The sequence below is a fragment of the Mya arenaria genome, chromosome 1 (assembly GCF_026914265.1).
Source record: "Mya arenaria isolate MELC-2E11 chromosome 1, ASM2691426v1".
Taxonomy (NCBI): Eukaryota; Metazoa; Mollusca; class Bivalvia; order Myida; family Myidae; genus Mya; species Mya arenaria.
Window position 1 is genome coordinate 62618506 of NC_069122.1, and position 19768 is coordinate 62638273.

Sequence of the window (19768 nt, forward strand, 5' to 3'; positions counted from 1 at the left end):
CGACTGTAAATAACTTTCGGTCTCACACTTTCGATGATTTCTGATTTAAGATTGGGTTAATAGAAATTTTACCCTGCTGACGCAAAACGGCAACTGGATGACAGGGCGGTTTCGGCTTTTAAGCGCAGTATCCGGGTGCGCCATTGTTCGTAAGTGTTTGTAATGTCTACATGACCGAACTCTGACCTCGTTCAATTAATGTTAAATTGTGCCGCCAAAATTGCTTCTGGTGTATATGTACAATTTTAATTTTGGTTTAAATTTAGCCAACTAAATTAAAGTTGGTTGACGCATAATATTCGACTACCGTATAACTTATTTGGCTAATGTATTATAAATTCTTACATTCTATTGCTAATAGCTAATTTACAGAGTGTTAGCTGACATAAGATTATTTCATATAGTATTTCCTTTAAGGTATCCGTTGGATGCTTGATCACTCTTTATTATTTTGGTATTTAAGTAAAACAAAATAATAAGTAATTATCATACCGAAACAAGCTTTCTGGTCTTAAAATATTGCAAAATAGGTTATCTCAGGTCTGAATTTCTTTTGAAATAAGAAACAAAAATAGTTTCTGAATAACTTTATCTTAGATGTGTTATCCATCATATATTTTTTAGAGTTTTAAAGGGGCTGTACTCCGTATGATAAAATAGCGGGAAAAAAAGAAAATTGTCGAAAACTGACATAAACTTGGCATCGATGTGTACAATGCATTGAAACTTATTCACTGAAGTACCACATAGTGTACAATTTATTTAAGTTTAGCAGTAATTTCGTATTTTTCCATTAAAAAAGATTATGGGTATGTCTACCAGGTAGAATTCATTCCTTATGCGTGATTGGCTATTCGGTGTTATCACGTAATATTACCGAGGTAGGTGTATAGCTTAATTATGTCACCCAATTAGAGTAAGCCGTCGTAGCTCAGTGGATATGACGCTGGACTGCAATTTTGGCGACACGGGTTGGAACCCGGTTTCCGACACAATTTATTTTTTACATTTTGGTACTTTTTTACAATTATGATATCAAAGCGTAACACATTCAATTAGATAATTGTCCTGAGATTCGTTACAGAAAAAAAACTTTTTTTGGTGCCAATCTTGTGTACAGTCCCTTTTAAATCAGCAAGCAATAACCTCTCCAGTAATACCAAACTTGTGTGGGATCAAGAGGCATCACGATTTTACATTTCGGCAAATGTGTATTTTTATTTGTACATTTATACCGGCATTAAAGATAATATTGCTTCGCTTTAATGCCCGTTGCAATTGCCAACTGCTATTTTTGTGTGCGTATAAAAGGATCATTGAGAAGAACACAACCATGTTATCCAATGGATAAAAAAGGGTATAAGTTGACTTTCAAAATTTTCCACGATTGTTATTTCATAAATCAGAAGAAAAGAAAATAGCATTTTGGCAAATTAAATTCCACAAATAGCAAATAGAAATTTGTTAACAGCAAACATGCAATTGGTATTTTCAACCGGCCACCTCGTGTACCTACAGAAGACCACGGTTGTTTACTGGACGGTAAAATAGGAATAAACCTTTACAGCGTTTCAACGGTTATCCAATATTTGTGTCATAAATGTTCATTTCGCATTACTACCAAATGCACGATGAAACTTAGCGTTTAGATTAACACATCAATAAATAACATACATCATGCGCACTCCAAAACTCTGGCGGAAACAAATGTTGTACCTTGGTTGTCTTTTGTTAAAGTCGTTTAGGAGGAAATGCACCCTCTAGTACTACAGAGTCTGAACCAATACACCCGGCATTCTTCAGTCCAGTATACAAACACGAACTGATATACGGCCCATATTACTATAAATATTGAAATAAAATTGACAACTATAAACCCTCTGCAAACAAAAGCTCATCAGAAGATTGAAAACCACAAAACCATACAACTTACAAGATGTTTTTAAAGGAAATAAATCCTGTTGAAGGTGTTGCTTGAAATTCCACAGAGATATAAGTGATTTACAGGCTTCAGCTTAAATATTTCATCATTCAAGACTTCCTCCAGGCCTCAGTCTGTGTACAACATCACGCGACACAAGCAAAATTAGATTACATTGTTTTTAATCTAGCCATTTAACTTGCTTGAACTTTTGATTAAATACCAATTAAAAAAAATTTAATAAATATAAAGAGAGTTTTCCTTCAAATGTCTCCGAGCTCTTCACGGTGAGAATATTACACAAGTTGTGCAAAACAAAACTAGCGGACTTTGTTAGGGACTTAAGATTGTTCCAAAATGGTCATTTCATATGTCATGATCTGTGCTTACAACACATAGTCGATGGTGCAGATTCTAAGAACAATAAAATGCTAGTATTTCTGAAAATGTAATAGTTTTGCCTTTTTAAATTTTTTTACATTAAGCCCGATCTGAACAATCCATACACGTGTGATTGAAGGTTCAAACATAATTGTTTTGAAAAGTCAAGTTAACGCCGGTCATTCCAGATTCGTCTCTAGCATTTTATAATGTATGTATTAATTTGAAAGCTGGGCTTTGTGGCGAGGGTTGCTCATTTTATATTCAGAAATATATGTACAACGTTGAAACCAGAAAGTTATATAAATTAAATAACAAAAATTACAGGGACAAACCCAGTATCCTAAAATTAAACCAAGGTCCTGTTTAAATGCACACGGAAATATAAGCCAAATTATCCCTAAACGAGAGACAAACACAGTCTCTATTGTTCAATCTATATTTAGCATTTGAACTGATATCATCAACTCCACACCAAACAATGTTGATTGGAATGGCCTGAAGCACAAATAAAACTTATTCAGTTTCTTACTGTCGAAGGATTTTTGATGTACATGGATTTTCAACAAATCTCTGATGAAATGATTTTTTTCACACCAAGTAACCTGCTTTATCACGGAACTAAGGGTACAGGTTTCACCCTTGCGAAATGCTGTACCTAAAATCAATTAAGAACAGTGTTCGCCAATTAAGTACATTTTACGCAAGCGGTTCACAGTGGTACAGTGTTACAACTGGACGAGGGTTAATTTTTCTCGGAGTTATTTTCTGTTCAGTTCCTTGTTCACTCATACACCAGCAGATGAGTGGCGATCTAATCAACTGCTGAATGGCTGCAACTGATATTTGTGCATGTATGATATTTACAGCCTTTTAAATATAAAATACAGGAAGACTGAAACAAATTACGTGGCAGTGTACGCCGTACATTAGTGATTGAGTTTCTTCTTAACATTTATGATAATATATACGCGCCGGCGCCCGTCACCCCTAAGTTTTCATGTCAAATATCCAAAGAATACACCAGATTGTACAGACCATGAATCCAAAATGAAACCCCAGAAAACCCAATTACAACATTCATCGGTTCCTCAGCCCTCCCCGTCGCAACATTTAACGGTTCCCTTACCCGCATACAACGTTTAAAGGTTCCCGAGCCCCCACAAATTTGGCAGTTCCCCAGCCCAACGTTACAACATCTATCGGTTCCCAAATCCCCATACTACACTTATCGGTTCCCAGACCCCAATACATCATTTACTGGTTCCCAAACCCCCATACAACATTTATCGTTTCCCAAACCCCAATACATCATTTACTGGTTCCCAAACCCCCATACAACATTTATCGTTTCCCAAACCCCAATACATCATTTACTGGTTCCCAAACCCCCATACAACATTTATCGTTTCCCAAACCCCAATACATCATTTACTGGTTCCCAACCCCCCATACATCACTTACTGGTTCCCAAACCTCAATACATCATTTACTGGTTCCCAAACCCCCATACATCACTTATCGTTTCCCAAACCCCAATACATCATTTACTGGTTCCCAACCCCCCATACATCACTTACTGGTTCCCAAACCCCAATACATCACTTACTGGTTCCCAAACCCCCATAATACACCGTCAATATCAAGAAAACATTTAAAATAGGGATAACCAATTTTCTAATAAACGGTAAGTTGTAATTTTCCAAATACATCTTGATTTAAAACTATTATGTAACATTTCTTATTTTTCAAACATTTTATTTGCAAACATTTTCATTTTCAAAAATGAAGTGTTCTGATTTGATCAAGGGGAAGTAACTACAATGGATTTTAAAAGTAGTTCTGAAAATTGATATTTCCACTCCTTATTTTGAAGTGAAAGTATCAAATTGATATTTTTACTGTTGTTATTTTATTTTACTGATAAAACTCTATATTTTATCAAAAAGCATGAAAGAAAATGAAGTATAAAGCAAAACTACATGTAATAACATAAACTAATAAAGTAACTCAAGTGGAACTTTTCAAGACTTGGAGGGAATGTTGATGTCATATCCGTTGATATCAATTCCTTATCTTCAGAAAATGGACCTAGGGTTAACAATAACTCAACAAGAACTCAACGATCAGATACGGGCATCGCATTATTTTTAGGTCAATAATATAAAAAATTCGACATACTTATGACAGAATGCCGTTTTATGATTGCGTTGCGCCAACATTTCAGGAGGTTTTGACGTTAGAGGTGGCTCAACTTAGGGGTGTAACCGTTTGACTCGCACCCCTCCTTCAGAAGCGAAGATTATCTGGTTGAAAATTTCGGCAGTGGGGTTTTGGGGAAATTTTTAACAATTACTAGTTCGAAACAGTGTATGTGTATGCATACATGGCGTATTTTATTGCATTTTTCTCTTACGTTTAAATAAAACACTAACCCTAACCCTATTGGTGAGGGGGCGGATGCGCTCCCCTTTGGATAGTGGCATTTGTTTGCCTGCATCGTGGTAGTTATTATGATTTGTTTTCAGTTTTTTGTTTGTTTGACACTTTACAAGTTCACGCTGTAAATTCTGACTGTGTCACTATTTCCGCTTGAAGGGTCAAAGGTCAATGCCATTTTATCTTCCGCCTGATTCAAGGTCACGTCCTGTGGCCCCATGACGTCATCACTGCGTGCGAGAAGGTCACCGATGAGGTCACCATCGTTGCTAAGCAACTGGACGTTGTCAGAACCGAACCCGCACACCAGCACGCGCTTGTCCTTCGTCACGTGCAGGCCTCGCGGAGAATTAAGGCTCGTGTCCTGAAGTTCATGTATATAGCATATTTTTGTTAAAAAACCCCATGCTTTTTGGGGAATAAAGGACAATACATTCAGCTTCACTATTAAAGTGTGCACTCATCTGTATAATCAGTATACGCACATTTGAAATTTGATACGAAGACTTCAATAGCTATCCTACAAAGTTGGGCCCAACTGCTCCCAACTGATAGAGCAAGCTATATTTCTCGTGATATTTATGCGAAGAAAAAGTTAACCACACAATAAATGGGCGTGGTGCCTCTCGAAAATATGCTTGTGTAACTGACCATCGGACAAAAGGAGCTGGGAAGACATCGGGTGTGGCACGATGAACGGAATTAAAGAACTCAGTTTATGAAAGTTTTCTAAATTGCACACTTGATTTGATTTTGCCGAAAAGAACAAAGGTGGAAGTATTTTGGTCAGAGCCATCTTGATTAGTCAGGCGTTGCTTGATGTACCATGGTACGACAACGTTTGAGAAATATTCAGGCAAATAAGTGAACTGCATTGTCGGACTATTCCCCGACATGTCTACACCCAGTGGTAACATGCCGCCCCCGCCCCATCGGTTCTGTGTCGGTATTGAGCAACATCCAATACGAATATATAAAGTTATACAAAACAATTGTCACCTTATACACCCACTGTTTGAGGACGGTTCCGGTGATACAGGTCACGTGACACCTGTGGGTGTCGGAGACGTACATATTCTGACCGGAAGTGTCCATCTGCACGTACCAGGGCCGGAAGAACATCGGATGGTAGTCGTCCTTAGGGCACAGGCTATGTTTCTCCTCACCGGACCGGGACAGCACCTGCACGGATAACAGAGATGTAAGGAGAGATTACAGCTCGACGATGTTCATTCAGCATTTACTTGCAAATAATTTCACGCTCATGCTAATACAGATTGCATAGGGGAGATAGGGGGGTATACAGGAGACATCAGGGGGAGATCGAGGGGGTAGAGTTCATATAGGTGACGTATCAGACACGCCCGGATGGAAGGGTGAGAGAAATGGTATGCACTAGCGGATCTAGGTGGGGGCACCTGGCGGGCGCCCCTCCCCCTTAAATCCTAGTGTATTTTTATTTCAATAGACATGTAGGAGGAAAATAATAATACCTCAAATATGCATCATTTTTGACAACAAATTGAGAAAATTCGTGTGTGAGTACCCCAAACACCTCTGCCACGTTTAAAACAAATAAATTAATAGTTATACAGAGAAAATTCAGAGGAGAAGCGTCATACACGCAGACAGGAAATGCTCGAAAGCCAGCCCCTATAGTTTCCGTAAAAATATTTTTTTTCAATATTTGAAATTAGGAGATTTCTATTACAAAAAAAAAATGAGAAAAGATAATTGAGAAGTTTTGTAAATGTACGATGGTGTACAAAAAACCTATGTGGTACGCTGTGGGGTTTTTCAAGTTCTATCATGTAATAATAATTCATACAATCATTTGTTTTAACTTAAATTTAGGATTTGGTTTAGTCTTTTCTCTTGCTTCATCAAATTAATAAAAGCACGATACATTATTATAACAAGTCTTCCTATGGAAGATGTATACATGATCCATGTACCGAAAACAGAGTCTAAACGTTTGACTGCTTTCTGCGTACATCTGTATTTTGTCATTTTGTTCACTACTATTAATACCATACGAAGTTGGTTATACGTTAAGGGCAAGGTCTCAACCAAACTAACATTGTCAAGAAAAACATAACAAACAACAGAACAGCATTCCGGAATGCATGTGTACTGTGTATCTATAATTGGTGTATCATAAAACTTTTTATGGGTTTCAATACATTTTTAACTTGTATCATTAATATGGTTTACCTCCTTTTTTGTTGGTTTCGTTAAACAAAAAACTACCTTCAAGATGACGTAAACATTCGAATCCTTTGATGTAAACATCTATACTTACTTTGATGGCAGGTGGCGAGGCACAGGCGGCGAGGACCGCGAACCTGTCGACGGCGAAGCAGATCCCGTAGCCCCGGTCGTTCAGCAGGAAGCTCTCCTGGAGGACGAAGGATGCACCAATGTCATAGATCTCCACCTTGTTTTCTCGGGGAAGCGTCACGGCCACCTGATTGGCCGTCACCACAGTGATGCCATACGGCTGCTGTTCCAGATGGAGTTCCTGTACGAGCTGACATGAGCGGTCCACCAGCTTCAGCTTGCTGTTGTTGCGGTCCACCAGTACGAGGCTTCCGTTCGGCAGAAAGACGGCCCCGGTGAACCAGCAACTCTCCGTGTCCGTCTCGGACCGCCCGCTAAACGTTTCCGTTAAGTGCGCATACAGATTTGCACTGCCGCCAGACTTGATGCTGTTCATGCTCTTTATGGAGCGCAGCGTCCGCCTGGACCCGCGAATGTCTGTCTCATCCTCCGGGTCGGAGTCCGCCTTAGCCACCCGCAACGCCTGTGATGTGACCATCTCAGCTGAAGATGACGTCACTCGTATTTCGCCCAGCCTGCTGACGCTCGTCATAAGCCGCTCTAAATTGCCATCAATAACGAAATCTATCTTTGTATTCCTGATTCTTCCGTTCAGCGACGCGAGTTTTCCCTTGTAGTGTTCGCTCTGTGATCCAGTTCCCGGCATGTTCTGGAGAACATGACACTCGGTGCCATATTTGGAGCTGCTTTCCGCCAGTCCATGAACCTTACCGGCCGCCTTCTTGATCCTCTGAGCTTCTTTCATTTCGGCCTGTACAGTCGCCTTCTCTTTCCCGTGCACGTCATACAGCTCGCCTATTATCTGAGTTTCACATTTGGTAAGGTTATCATTTATCTTTTTTCGTACGCTTTGAATCCTCTGTAGCAACCTCGCCTGAATATCGTCCAGCGTTCTGTCAGACTTGGACCTATCGTCATATATCGCTTTAGCAAGCTTTGTTTCCTCTCCTAGTGTGGAGCTAGTCCCGTTGATTTCCGGTCTGTGGGCGCCGGCAGCTTCCTTAAGCGACCGAACGTCCCGGCAACCCTTGTGTTGCGAGGCTACACATTTTTCGCAGACGATTTCAGCGTGGTTCTCACAGTATCGGCTCACAGTTTCTCCACCATGTTGTTTGCAATGAGGGTGAGATATGATGTTCTCGATGGGTTGGTTGCGAATTTTCGTCAGGTACACGAGCTGATGTTGTTTCGTTGTTTTCAATGCGTTGTGGAAGTTGACGCATTCGTCACACAATGCGTCATGGCAGCTGCTACACCATTGAGAGGCCTCCTCAGATTTGTGCTGTCGCCGGCACGTGTCGCACTTCCGGTTTTGGACCTTCAGCCCGACGGCTTCCAAGTAGCTTGACAGGAACTCGTTGGTTGGGAGGTCGTCCGCCCAGTGTTCCTTACCCTTGGAGGAAGGCGGTGGCGGTGTAGGCTGTAAACATATCGGACACACGATGCTACTGGAGGACGCCCCGCCCTTGCCGACCGTCTCGGAGATGTAGGTCAGTGTACAGTTCCGGCAGAACGAATGCATGCATCCGAGAGTTTTGGGGCCGTCCAGCATCTGTTTACATAGCTCACACTTGATAAAGTCCTCCACCTTGGCCCTGTCTGGTTCCCGGCCGGGGCTGCGCTCCTTGGTAGGGCTCGTCCTCGACTTCCCCTTCTGGGGGCTTCGATCCCGCCTACTCATCAGGTTCGTAAATGTCTGTTAAAACAGTCAATATAGATTTTATAAGAAGTTTATTATAGTTTCACATCCTTTATCGTGTCTGTTAATTGTATAAATGTAAGACAATTGTAATTATTATATACCGTAATGATTTCCATTTTGAATTATCATATTGAAACAAACTTAAACGCGTAACAAAGCAACAAAGTATAGATGTGCGCTTTAATTACCAAATGGATTTACCTTTTAATTAATCCATTATAGTCGTGTTTAGGGTATTAATAAATGCAATGGCAACACATTCTTAAGAGTCGCTTTGTGGAACATTCCCACATCACAAACCGTTCCCTGATTATTAAGGTTACATTGAGGTAGGTGAAATTCACTGCCTATAGAAATGATTTCAATCATCTATGAATAAGCATCAAAGAATATTTGAAATGTATATGGATCAATGAGAAATCGATTTTGATTCCATGTATATAAACATAATAATATTGGTAAAAATAAAATTGTATAATTTGCATTCTGGTACGTAAAAGGAAGTTAGATTTAGTTTTCCATTATAAATTACATTAACCTGTTAGGGCCTGAACCAACTTAATGTGAACTGCATTCGGTGATAGGCTAATGATGATTCTGCTGCTGGTGGTGCTGCTAATGCTGCTGTGACTGCTGCTAATGCTGATGGTGGTGGTGGTGGTGCTGCTACTGCTGCTGGTGCTGATGATGATGATGATTACTTTATGGTATTTGTCCACTCATTTCTGTAAAAGCTTTACATGCGTGGGCGTCCACGTACAGCAAGCTACGTGTCCATTGACGTAAAAAATAAGCACCTGCTGCTTCAGTATGATACATTATTGGATTATCAGGAACCTACTCCCAATTTTAATTACTGATTAACATAATGCTTTATATTCTGATGTTTGTTGAAAGATGCTGCCATTGTGACTTTTAACGTAGGCTTATTATTATGTCGGTACACTTAACCAAATGTTGCGAATATTACAACTAATATAGACGTTGTAACGATATAACCAAGGGTCACATAATATATGATATAAGATCTCTGAGCAAATAGAAAATTGTACGTAAGTTGCAGCCGTCTCCAAGACAATAGTCCCATCTGTGGCGGGTTATCGACGTCGGGTCAACGGCACACAAAACAAACCGCCATTTATACTGTTACAATTGTGTTTACCTTGTGGACTTAGATTGATAAAATAAATAAGACTCAAGTTTACCAGTTAATTACCCTTTTATTCCCAGTTTAATTAAAGACATCCCTGATGTTACAAGTTATATAAAAATATTGTATATTTTTACAAATAAGGCTTGACAAATGTCCATATTTTTTTTCTGTAGCTGATCTTAATTGATAAATCATCTCCATGAACGTAAGAGTATTTAAGGCGAGAAAAACGGATCCATCAGAATATGCCCCGGTATATTGCACCCGTTCGTTCGTTCGTACAGGAATAGTACGGATACCCGCGAGGGTAGACAGCTTATCCAAATCTTTTTTTGCAATTGGCCAATGCTAGATGTGATTACTCAAGAAATCGTAACATGACCATCTACAGCAAATTTAGAACATCCGTCCGACCGTCGGCCTTCACCCCTCAACAAATGCCCGTCCCTAAAACATCTCGGGTATTTCCAGCCTTCACCCCTCCACATATGCCCGTCCCTCAGACATCTCGGGGATTTCCAGCCTTTCACCCCTCCACATATGCCCATCCATAAGACATCTCGGGTATTTCCAGCCTTTACCCCTCCACATATGCCCGTCCCTCTGACATCTCGGGGATTTCCAACCTTTCACCCCTCCACATAGGCCCGTCCCTCAGACATCTCGGGGATTTCCAGCCTTTCACCCCTCCACATATGCCCGTCTCTCAGACATCTCGGGGATTTCCAGCCTTTCACCCCTCCACATATGCCCGTCCCTTAGACATCTCGGGGTTTTCCAGCCTTCACCCCCCCCCCATACACACACACACATATGCCCGTCCCTCAGTCGTTTCCAGTAGAACAAGAACCAAGGAATTTTTTCTTAGGCCGTACTAAGTGCTTTATAAAAGCCGGCCATTGTTTGAAATCTTAAATTGTGTTGGACGGCTTCATCATGGTACATGTTGAACATTTCTTTTTTTTTGCAAATTGTTTGCTTAATAAAGTTACTTGATAATAATAATAATAATAATAATAATAATAATAATAATAATAATACATGTTTAATTCATATTTTAATAAGATTATATTTGTCATGGTAATCTCGATCATTGGACTAAACTATTCGTTTTCTAGTCGTTTCACGTTTCTCAACCACTGTACAGTAAACATGAACGTAATCTCGTCACACTTTATTCCAGACGAGAAACCTGTTTCGCCTGTTGTTGTTGTTCCTGCTGTTCGTCTGTATCGTGAGTCTCGTGGAGGCGAAAAAGAGTAAAGGCGGAGGATCCAAGAAGTCTAACAAGTCCGGGAAAGGCCTGTTCAAATCCGGGAAGGGGAAATCCAAGAGCAAATCGGACAAGTCCGGCAAGGGCGGACCAATTATTGACCTAATAAAGGACAAAGTTGCCAAAGAGAAATCCAAGAGTCGCGGACCAGTTATTGACCTAATTAAAGACAAAGGTGGCAAGAGCAAAGGTTCGATTATTGATGTATTCAAGGGCAAACCTGGCAAATCCAAGTCAAAAGATAAGTCAAAAGATAAGTCTTCGAAGAAATCAAGCAAACACCCGAAATCGCTCAAACCACCCTTAAAATCATTGAAGAGCAAACCGAAATCGAAAAAAAGCTCTAAATCCAGGAAATCACTTCATAGTAAAGGAAAATCAAGTAAGTCCAACTTAAAATCTTTCAAAAGCAAACTGCATTCAAAAAAATCGAAGAAATCCAGCAAAAAGTCCGACATCGAAGAAAAGAGCAGTAAAAGCAGCGATGACAGGACATCTGAGACGGGGCCACAGCCGACCAAGCGTCCGCCGGTGACCAAGAAACCGGAAACAACCAAGCGTCCGCCAGTCACCAAGAAACCGGAAACAACCAAGCGTCCACCAGTTACCAAAATACCTGAAACAACCAAGCGTCCGCCAGTGACCAAGCAACCGGAAACAACCAAGCGTCCGCCAGTGACCAAGAAACCGGAAACTACCAAGCGTCCGCCAATAACCAAACAACCGGAAACGACAAAACGTCCGCCAGTAACCAATAGACCGGAAACTACCAAGCGTCCTCAAGTGACAAAACAACCGGAAACGCCAACACGTCCACCGGTAACCAATAAACAGGAAACAACCAAGCGTCCACCGGTAACTGATCGACCGGAAACAACATTCGTTCCGACGGTGACCGACGGGCCAGAACGGACGGACCTTCCACCGTCGACCGAGGGGCCAGGCACTACGTATATACTGACGGAACCGCCGATGGCGACGGAGGATCCGGACGACGAGGTGACAACGACGGAGACCGTATCCGTTAGCTCGACGGACGGCTGCAAAGTGGGGAATGCCACCTATGATATCGGTACGTACATTCGTTATATAAAAGTTTCGAAAATTATCCGTATTAATCAGTATATTTCATTGTATTACAACGAGTCATTTTACTGATTAATTATCCTTTATGAAGTAAGTTATTCCTTTAAAAGTTATTTTCAGTAATGTCAGACTCTGCGTAATGGGCGTTGGCGGTTACATTATAATACATATTTTTTTGAAATAAACAGACAAGTTTACGAATCTGAGATATTTCGTTTTAAGACATGTCATTGTTTTTTTTTATATGTTTTATTATAAAAGGTTTTCGCATTTGTAAGAAAACGTTAAAAAAACCATGGTCTTATTACTCAGTCGCCTCCCCGACTTTCCAAAGACCATTTTCCTTGAACCTGTTAACTTTTTGATCATTTCCCTGAATGAAATTGTTATGAACAATAACCACATCTTTTTTTTGAATGTCGGTAAAATTGTCGAAGTACAAATTTCCGTCCGGGAAGAAGAACTTGTTGAGCGGCAATATATCGAGCCTGTCTTTGCTGGCTATGGAGAGAGTGGCTGCGAAGTACATTTGGTCGTTGTGGCGTTGAGTGCGGCCCTGCATCGTGTCCGCCCATTCGCGCATGAAGGCGCGCGTGCGGGGACTGTTGCGAGCGGCTATCAACCCAGTGCAGTAGGTGTTGATTGCATTGCCATGGTCGACCTGCATCCAGACATCGTGGCTCCCCCGGAAGTGCGGGAACGGGTCTAAGAGCATCACGGTATCCACATCCATGTACATAACGTCACGTCCAGTCTCCAGCAGCTCGTCGATGTGGAGCGGGCGGCGGAATGTGAGCATGTTGAACACGAAAGTGCCATAACGCTGTGACTTTCGAATGCCAACCTGGTGGCTCCGCTTCGCCGTCAGGTAGTTCTTGTCCAGTGCCCTTAGTTTCTTCATCACCGTATCATCCTCGGCCACAACCGTCACGGGGACGTCAAGATTAAGCTTCTCGTAATACCACAGCCAGTTCCGCAGGAAGTCGAAATAGCCGTCATTGACAATAAGAAGAATAACCCAGTTACGTTGAAGGGGTAAAATGTCGGCAGTGTTCCCCTTTTGGAGCGGACTAGCACGTTGATCAGTGTTCGCCACTTTGAGCGGGCTAACAGGTTGATCAGTGGTCCCCATTTTGACCGGGCTAACAGGTAGATCAGTGGTCCCCATTTTGACCGGGCTAGCAAGTAGATCAGTGTTTCCCACTTTGAACGGACTAGTACGTTGATCAGTGTTCCCCATTTGGCGCGAGCTAGCAGGTAAATCAGTGACCTCCACTTGGAGCGGGCTAGCGTGTGGGCTAGCAGGTAGATCAGTGAAAACTGAATGTTTTTGATTGATGTCACTTGCGGTTACTTTTCTGAATGCTTGATATGAAAGTTTATAACTCCATATGACACTCGTACATACAATTAAGCACACGCATAGTGAAACGAGGTTGCAGATAACCCTTTTATAAAAAGCGCATGATAGATATTTTGTCACAAAGTCCAAACGCATTTTCATGGTAAAACATCCAGCCTCATCGTTTGTAAACATTTTGAAATGTATTATATTATTGCTAGTACAATATTGATTTAAATTTGATACAAATATCAACTCATTTTAACTTGAATGTTAAACACCGTTTAATGCACTTGCGTTGACGGTGACCATTTTAAAATCATCCACTGGGCATTTAGCTTGTAAATATAAAATAAATGTCAAGTATACTGAGTAACGCTACAGTTCCGTTGCCTTAAGTTGCAAAAACACCTGAGTGTTTACTCATGTCAATTGAATTAAGAAAAATTTGAAACTGATATCTTATATTATTTTAATTAACCATCGATAGTTTGTCGTATTATCTTGGCAGGTGGGACACGACGGTCTCTAAATGTATTCAACACACTATATAGCTTTAAAAAAGCTGTATTCGTCTTGAGGTCAGAATGAAACACTTTTGAACATGGCTATTGCTAGAGTAATTTAGATATCGCCTTTACATCCACGTACACGCATCTAAATCGTAGTCCCCTTTTCACTATAGGCACGTTCCCGCACCCCTCGGAGAAGTGCCACGTTTGCCGATGTCACGTTACTGGTGACGTCACGTGTGAGAGACGTAGGTGTCCGCGACCGCCCTGTGGTGTGGGACGCCAAAAACCCTCTAGTGACGGATGCTGCTTGGAGTGCGAGAGCGCGTGTAAGGCGGTCAGGTGCCCAACGATCGCGTGCTCCAGTCGCCTTTGGCTGTTCGACGAGAACTCGTGCTGTCCAAAGTGCGGCTGTCGGTACAAGGGTGACCTCGTCCCAATGGGTAAATAGTTTTAATATATCTACATGTAGATACAATTAAAACGCCAATGGGTGGGATTCATCAATTTAATTGACTAATACCGGGATTATAATCCGTCGATAAATAATAGCCCTTGTGTGTATAATACAACTGATCACCTCCGACAAACAACCTTCGACAAGAGCACACATTCGCCAGTGGCGGGTCCAGGACTTTCTAAATGGGGGGGGGGGCACAACTTATTATAGATATATAAAACTTTTTTGAATGCATTATTTTAATCATATGATAACATGGAATTGACATTTGTCGTCGCTGTCAATGACGTTTTGCAGCTTCAACCGTATTGACTGCATCCTTGCAAAGTCTGTGACCACCTCTTCGATGTTAACATCGATGTCTCTGTTTGCATATATAAGACATATGCCCTTTCTTCCCCTTGATCGACCATTCGACAAACATATGTAATGTAGAATAAATACTATATAAACCTACAGTAATTAAGAATATTGATTGCACTCAACGATACCTCACTTCGGGTGGCATTGTCATTTAAGTTACCTGTAGTAAAAACAACTTGACAAAACAAATCCAAAAAGGGCTTCAAATAAATTATTCTGTATTAATTTACAAAGGCTCTAGCATGATTCCGAGAAATGGGCTTTAATAAAGGCCGAAATAGAAAGTTTCAAGCGGCAACGTTTTGAATTTAAACTTTTGTTAAATGCACGGCATGCACACACATATCTTGTTGACACATAATGACATTAAAAGCAATAACGAACATATAATGTGTACTGGTATAGGATATATTCTGAAAACAGTAAAATGTAGGCATATTTGTTTACTTTTGATTTAATAGCTGTCTATGTAAACTGCGGCGCCGATTTATCATAATCGAATATTCGGGGCCTGATGTCATTTTCAAGCCTCTTTTTCGTGTCGTATACTATACTATAAATTGGCATACCATAAATAACGGAGCACGAGAATCAGGGTCAATTATTTATTGGCTCAAATAATTGTATAAACTTGAAATTGCGACAAAACAAACTATTTTACAGTTAAATCAATTAAGATGTGCCCCAAAACATTACTTGCAGGTCAGCTGAGGGAGGGGGGGGGGGGCACGGGCACTCAGTGACCTCCCGGTAGATCCACCACTGTTCGCGTCATGACATTTAACATACATGAATATATGCTAATTTGAAAATTGTTTTAATAAAAATAGAATGTACCATTTTATCGCTCGTGAAATGTCTTTCACATGTCAGGACATTGAAAAGTACTGAATCAAGTGTGATACTTTGATAAACATTAACCGGGTAGGCCAAACCAAGACTTTCAAAAGTTGCATAATGTGTACATAAACAAACATAAGTATCAAATGTCTAAAGTTAATAGCCCTTATAGGTCAAATTGAATGAGCTCTATACAAATTAACAACTACTTATACAAAATATATTAGTTGTTTTGACTAAAATGTCGAATGCATTGTAATTTATTTCTCCTATCAGCAAAGTGAATCTTTCTATCCCTCTCTAAGGTCCGGTGGGTCTGCGGTGTGACGGGTGCACGTGTGATGGGAGCGGTGTCACGTGTTCACCGGCCCCCTGTCCGGCCACGCCGCTCCAGTGTGTAGACCCAGTCAGGGACGAGAACTCCTGTCAGTACTACTGCCCCAAAGGTAGGAGAGGGAAGCAGGTTTTTGTATAGCTCATCGAATATTTGATACTAACAACGATTTTTATACATTATTCGCTGTGTCTACCTTTTTATGCAGTTTGAATATGGACACTTTTATGTAAGCACCTGAGAGGAAAAAAACGTTCCTTAAAGATTCAGGGACTTGATTGAATGGATGGCACCGAGCGGCTTGCCATCAATGTGTCCTTCAAGAGAATGTATTAGATCGTGTACAACATGTTGTTGAATGGAAGAATCCCATTTTCATTTTAGGAAAGACATGTTCCGTGGGCGATTACATTATTAAGTACGGGGAGATTGCCCGACTGGAGGACCAGTATTGTGCATGCGTGGGTGACTGGTTTCCGGTAGCGTTCTGCGCTAAAGTGAAGCTACCGTGCAACATTCACGACCTGCAGGAAACCATGTGCGTCTCCGAGCCTGAAATGTAGCGGCGTATCCGTCTGAAAACGCCTGGTTCTCCAGGATACACTGATCATGTTTGCCAAACAAAAAATGACGCTTGTTGTTTTTTTGTTTCCATTATTTTCTCTCGGCTACATATTGTAAACGTTTATTACAATAAATACTTGCATCAATATTTATCCATTTCCGTAATATGCACCCAAAGAACCTGCCTTATTATCTTTAATTCCTACTTAGTATGTCATTGAAGAAACTGACGAATTCATTAATTTGAAGAAAAAAAATTAATCATCACGGTAACAGTCTACTCGGTATTCTGCCAATCATAACTACTCGGCCATCTTCGGCAAGCTTCGGGTTATTAAAATGTGTTGGATACTGGCCGAGGATGTTCCGATTGGGCAATCTGCATGTCCCCTTGCATCTCATGGATCAACTATACATGCATTATGTACAATGTAACATAAACCTTTGAAAAATACCTTTTCATAGATATTGAACTGTATGGATCAAGAACGCGGATCAAGAACGCAAACCAAAACAGTCAAACACTTCGATTTGAATTGCTCTGATTATACTAATTTCAAAAGCAGCGGATCCAACGTTATTTTTCTTTGCGAATTTTTAAGCGAGTGAAATGTCCAGTGCGGATATGTAAGCATATTTACATGAATTTTGGACAGTAATTGTCGGGTTGCGCGCCGGGTGCGCGCCGGGTGCGCCCCCTCCCTCGCCCTAAATCCACTAGTGATATGTTTTGTTGGTTTCTTATTGTTATCATTACCTGTAAGATATTTCTACATGCCAATAGCGATTCTATCTAACGATTAAGATCACTCTGATGTCCGTTCATATCAACAGGAGAGTTATAGAGGGACAGGGTTAATAACAATAATGTTACCATTTTTAACAGACCAATTGTTTTGTTGTAGATTCGACTATCCTTGAGTCAAAGTGACAAAGGAGAGCTAACATGTGTAAGAAGCGTGTATTGTTAACAGTTGTAAAATACCAACGGACAATCAAACAACCTGATATAAGGTATAACGTATTCAACATGTGGTGGTGTAATATTGTAACATTTAGGGGGTTGAACCAACATTTATTTTACCATGAAGGTTTTTGTACAGAAACAGAAGTGTCAGTAAATTAAAATTTCTTTCCAAAACGGTTTTATTCCGCTACCTAATAGCTTGAAATAAAAAGCCAAAGGAAACATGGAGATTGTAGAGCCGAATGCTCATCATGGTTTTTTAGAAATATATAATTCATGCTACTTTTCACGCGAAAACAGGTCCCAAATTACAATTATTTTTTTCAATATTTCGCCGCCATCTTGCAGCTCAGACTCAAAATCTCGATCGTTGCAGATTCGGAATACGTGTATCCCTCTATTTCAAGGTCAGATTCCTTAAAACCATCTAGCGAGGTGGAAGATATCTGAATTTGCAATCAGAAATGTACATAGCATGCACGTTGGACACTTACGTGAAAACAAAAGTCAATGCAAACATGATCATGTAAATTATGTTGTGTTTTTGTAGCTGTTAATCTCTTTATAATGCCAGATCATGACAGTTGTTGTATCATATTACGCTGTTTAATGTTATACCAGTATGACAGCTGTAGCTGTTGTATTAATACATTTAAAATTAACGGCATTTTAATGGATGTAGATCTACAACTTTTATAATATTAATGTATTTCACTGTTTGTTTAGGCATCTTTTGTAAAAGCCCATTAGCGGCCAATTTATTGAACAAAAAAATTCTATAACTGACGGTCGCACAATATATGATATAAGATCCTTGAGATGTAATCCTTTGAAAGAGAAATGTACGTAAACTACAGCCGGTTCTAAGACAATATAGTCCCATCTGCTACAATTGTGATTACCCTGTGGACTATAAGATTGATAAAACAGATAGAACTCAAGTTTATCAATTATTTATCTATCTATTTCCAGTTCAATAAACACTTCCCTGATGTCACATGTTCTATACCACGTATTATATATATATATTTTACGAATAAGGCTTGACACATGTCTATGTTCTTTTCCTGTTGCTTGACTAAATTGATAAAGTGTCTCCATGGACGAAAGAGAATTATAAGTGATCAGAATACACCACGGTAAATTTCTCCCGTCCGTCCGTACAGGAATAGCAATAATACACGAGGGAGGGTGCTTGTTGCAGATTAAATTCAAGTGCTGTTTTGTTCAGCATAAAATGTTCCTCTTTTCTGCACAAAGTAGCCACAGATCAGGAAATTTTATAAAACTGACAAGGTCTTTGCATCGTTAAATAGAAAATCAAAGGATGACTACCAAATTAAATAGTTGAACAAACCAACACAGACCATATAACGGCTAAAAGAGGTTGAAATTGGCAAAACAACTGACAAACAAACATATGTCATCAACTTTTCCCACTCTGACTGTAAACGGCATTGAAACAACTACAGACGAAGACAAAGCATCCTTTTTGAACTTTTTCATTTGCTCGCAGTCCAACCTAATCATGATTTTCCAGAACTGCCAACTGCCAACTCATCCCTTCCATTAATTACTCTTACGGTACAAGAAGTAAAGGATTATTAATACCTATTATTGATTATTCCCTACCACATGTTGTCCAGATCTAGTCAGTCAGCGGCTGCTTAAAGAAGGTGAAGATGTAGTAGCTTGACTATTTTCTTACTTTTACAATAAACTGCTTCAACGTTCAATGTTTCCTTCGTCTTGGAAACTTGCAATTGTTGAACCAATTTTTCAAAACAAATCCAACAAATCCGTGCAGCTATCGTCCAATTTCACCCCTCAGCTGCGTCGGAAAGCCCATGGAACGTTATGTTCACAAATATATTTACACCTACTTGGTTTCAAGAAACCTTCTCACGAATTTCCAATCTGGATTAAACAAAAGTGATTCTACCGTGAACCAACTCAAGTAACTTTACGACTACAGTTGTTGAGAACTGGATAAAGAAAAAGTTAGCGCTGTCGTTTGTGATATATCCAAAGTCTTTGACAGAGTATGGCATCGAGGTATTCTTCACAAACTATCTACTATTGGTATTCAAT

At 40.2% G+C, this 19768-nt stretch overlaps 2 protein-coding genes across 2 annotated transcripts; one reads left to right on the top strand and one right to left on the bottom strand.

Annotated features, from left to right (window-relative positions):
- Positions 1–4056: 4056 nt before the first annotated feature.
- LOC128233871 (uncharacterized) lies at positions 4057–9127 on the bottom strand. Its single transcript, XM_052947740.1, has 4 exons — positions 8985–9127; positions 7044–8777; positions 5741–5923; positions 4057–5105 (listed from the first exon to the last, which is right to left on the bottom strand). Exons 2-4 carry the CDS (start codon positions 8760–8762, stop codon positions 4851–4853), a joined length of 2157 nt encoding a protein of 718 aa, XP_052803700.1. The 5' UTR covers positions 8763–8777; positions 8985–9127; the 3' UTR covers positions 4057–4850.
- LOC128228433 (uncharacterized) lies at positions 9027–16709 on the top strand. The gene is made up of 6 exons (XM_052939748.1): positions 9027–9101; positions 9368–9490; positions 11120–12281; positions 14323–14592; positions 16118–16258; positions 16531–16709. Exons 1-6 carry the CDS (start codon positions 9027–9029, stop codon positions 16707–16709), a joined length of 1950 nt encoding a protein of 649 aa, XP_052795708.1.
- Positions 16710–19768: the final 3059 nt, after the last annotated feature.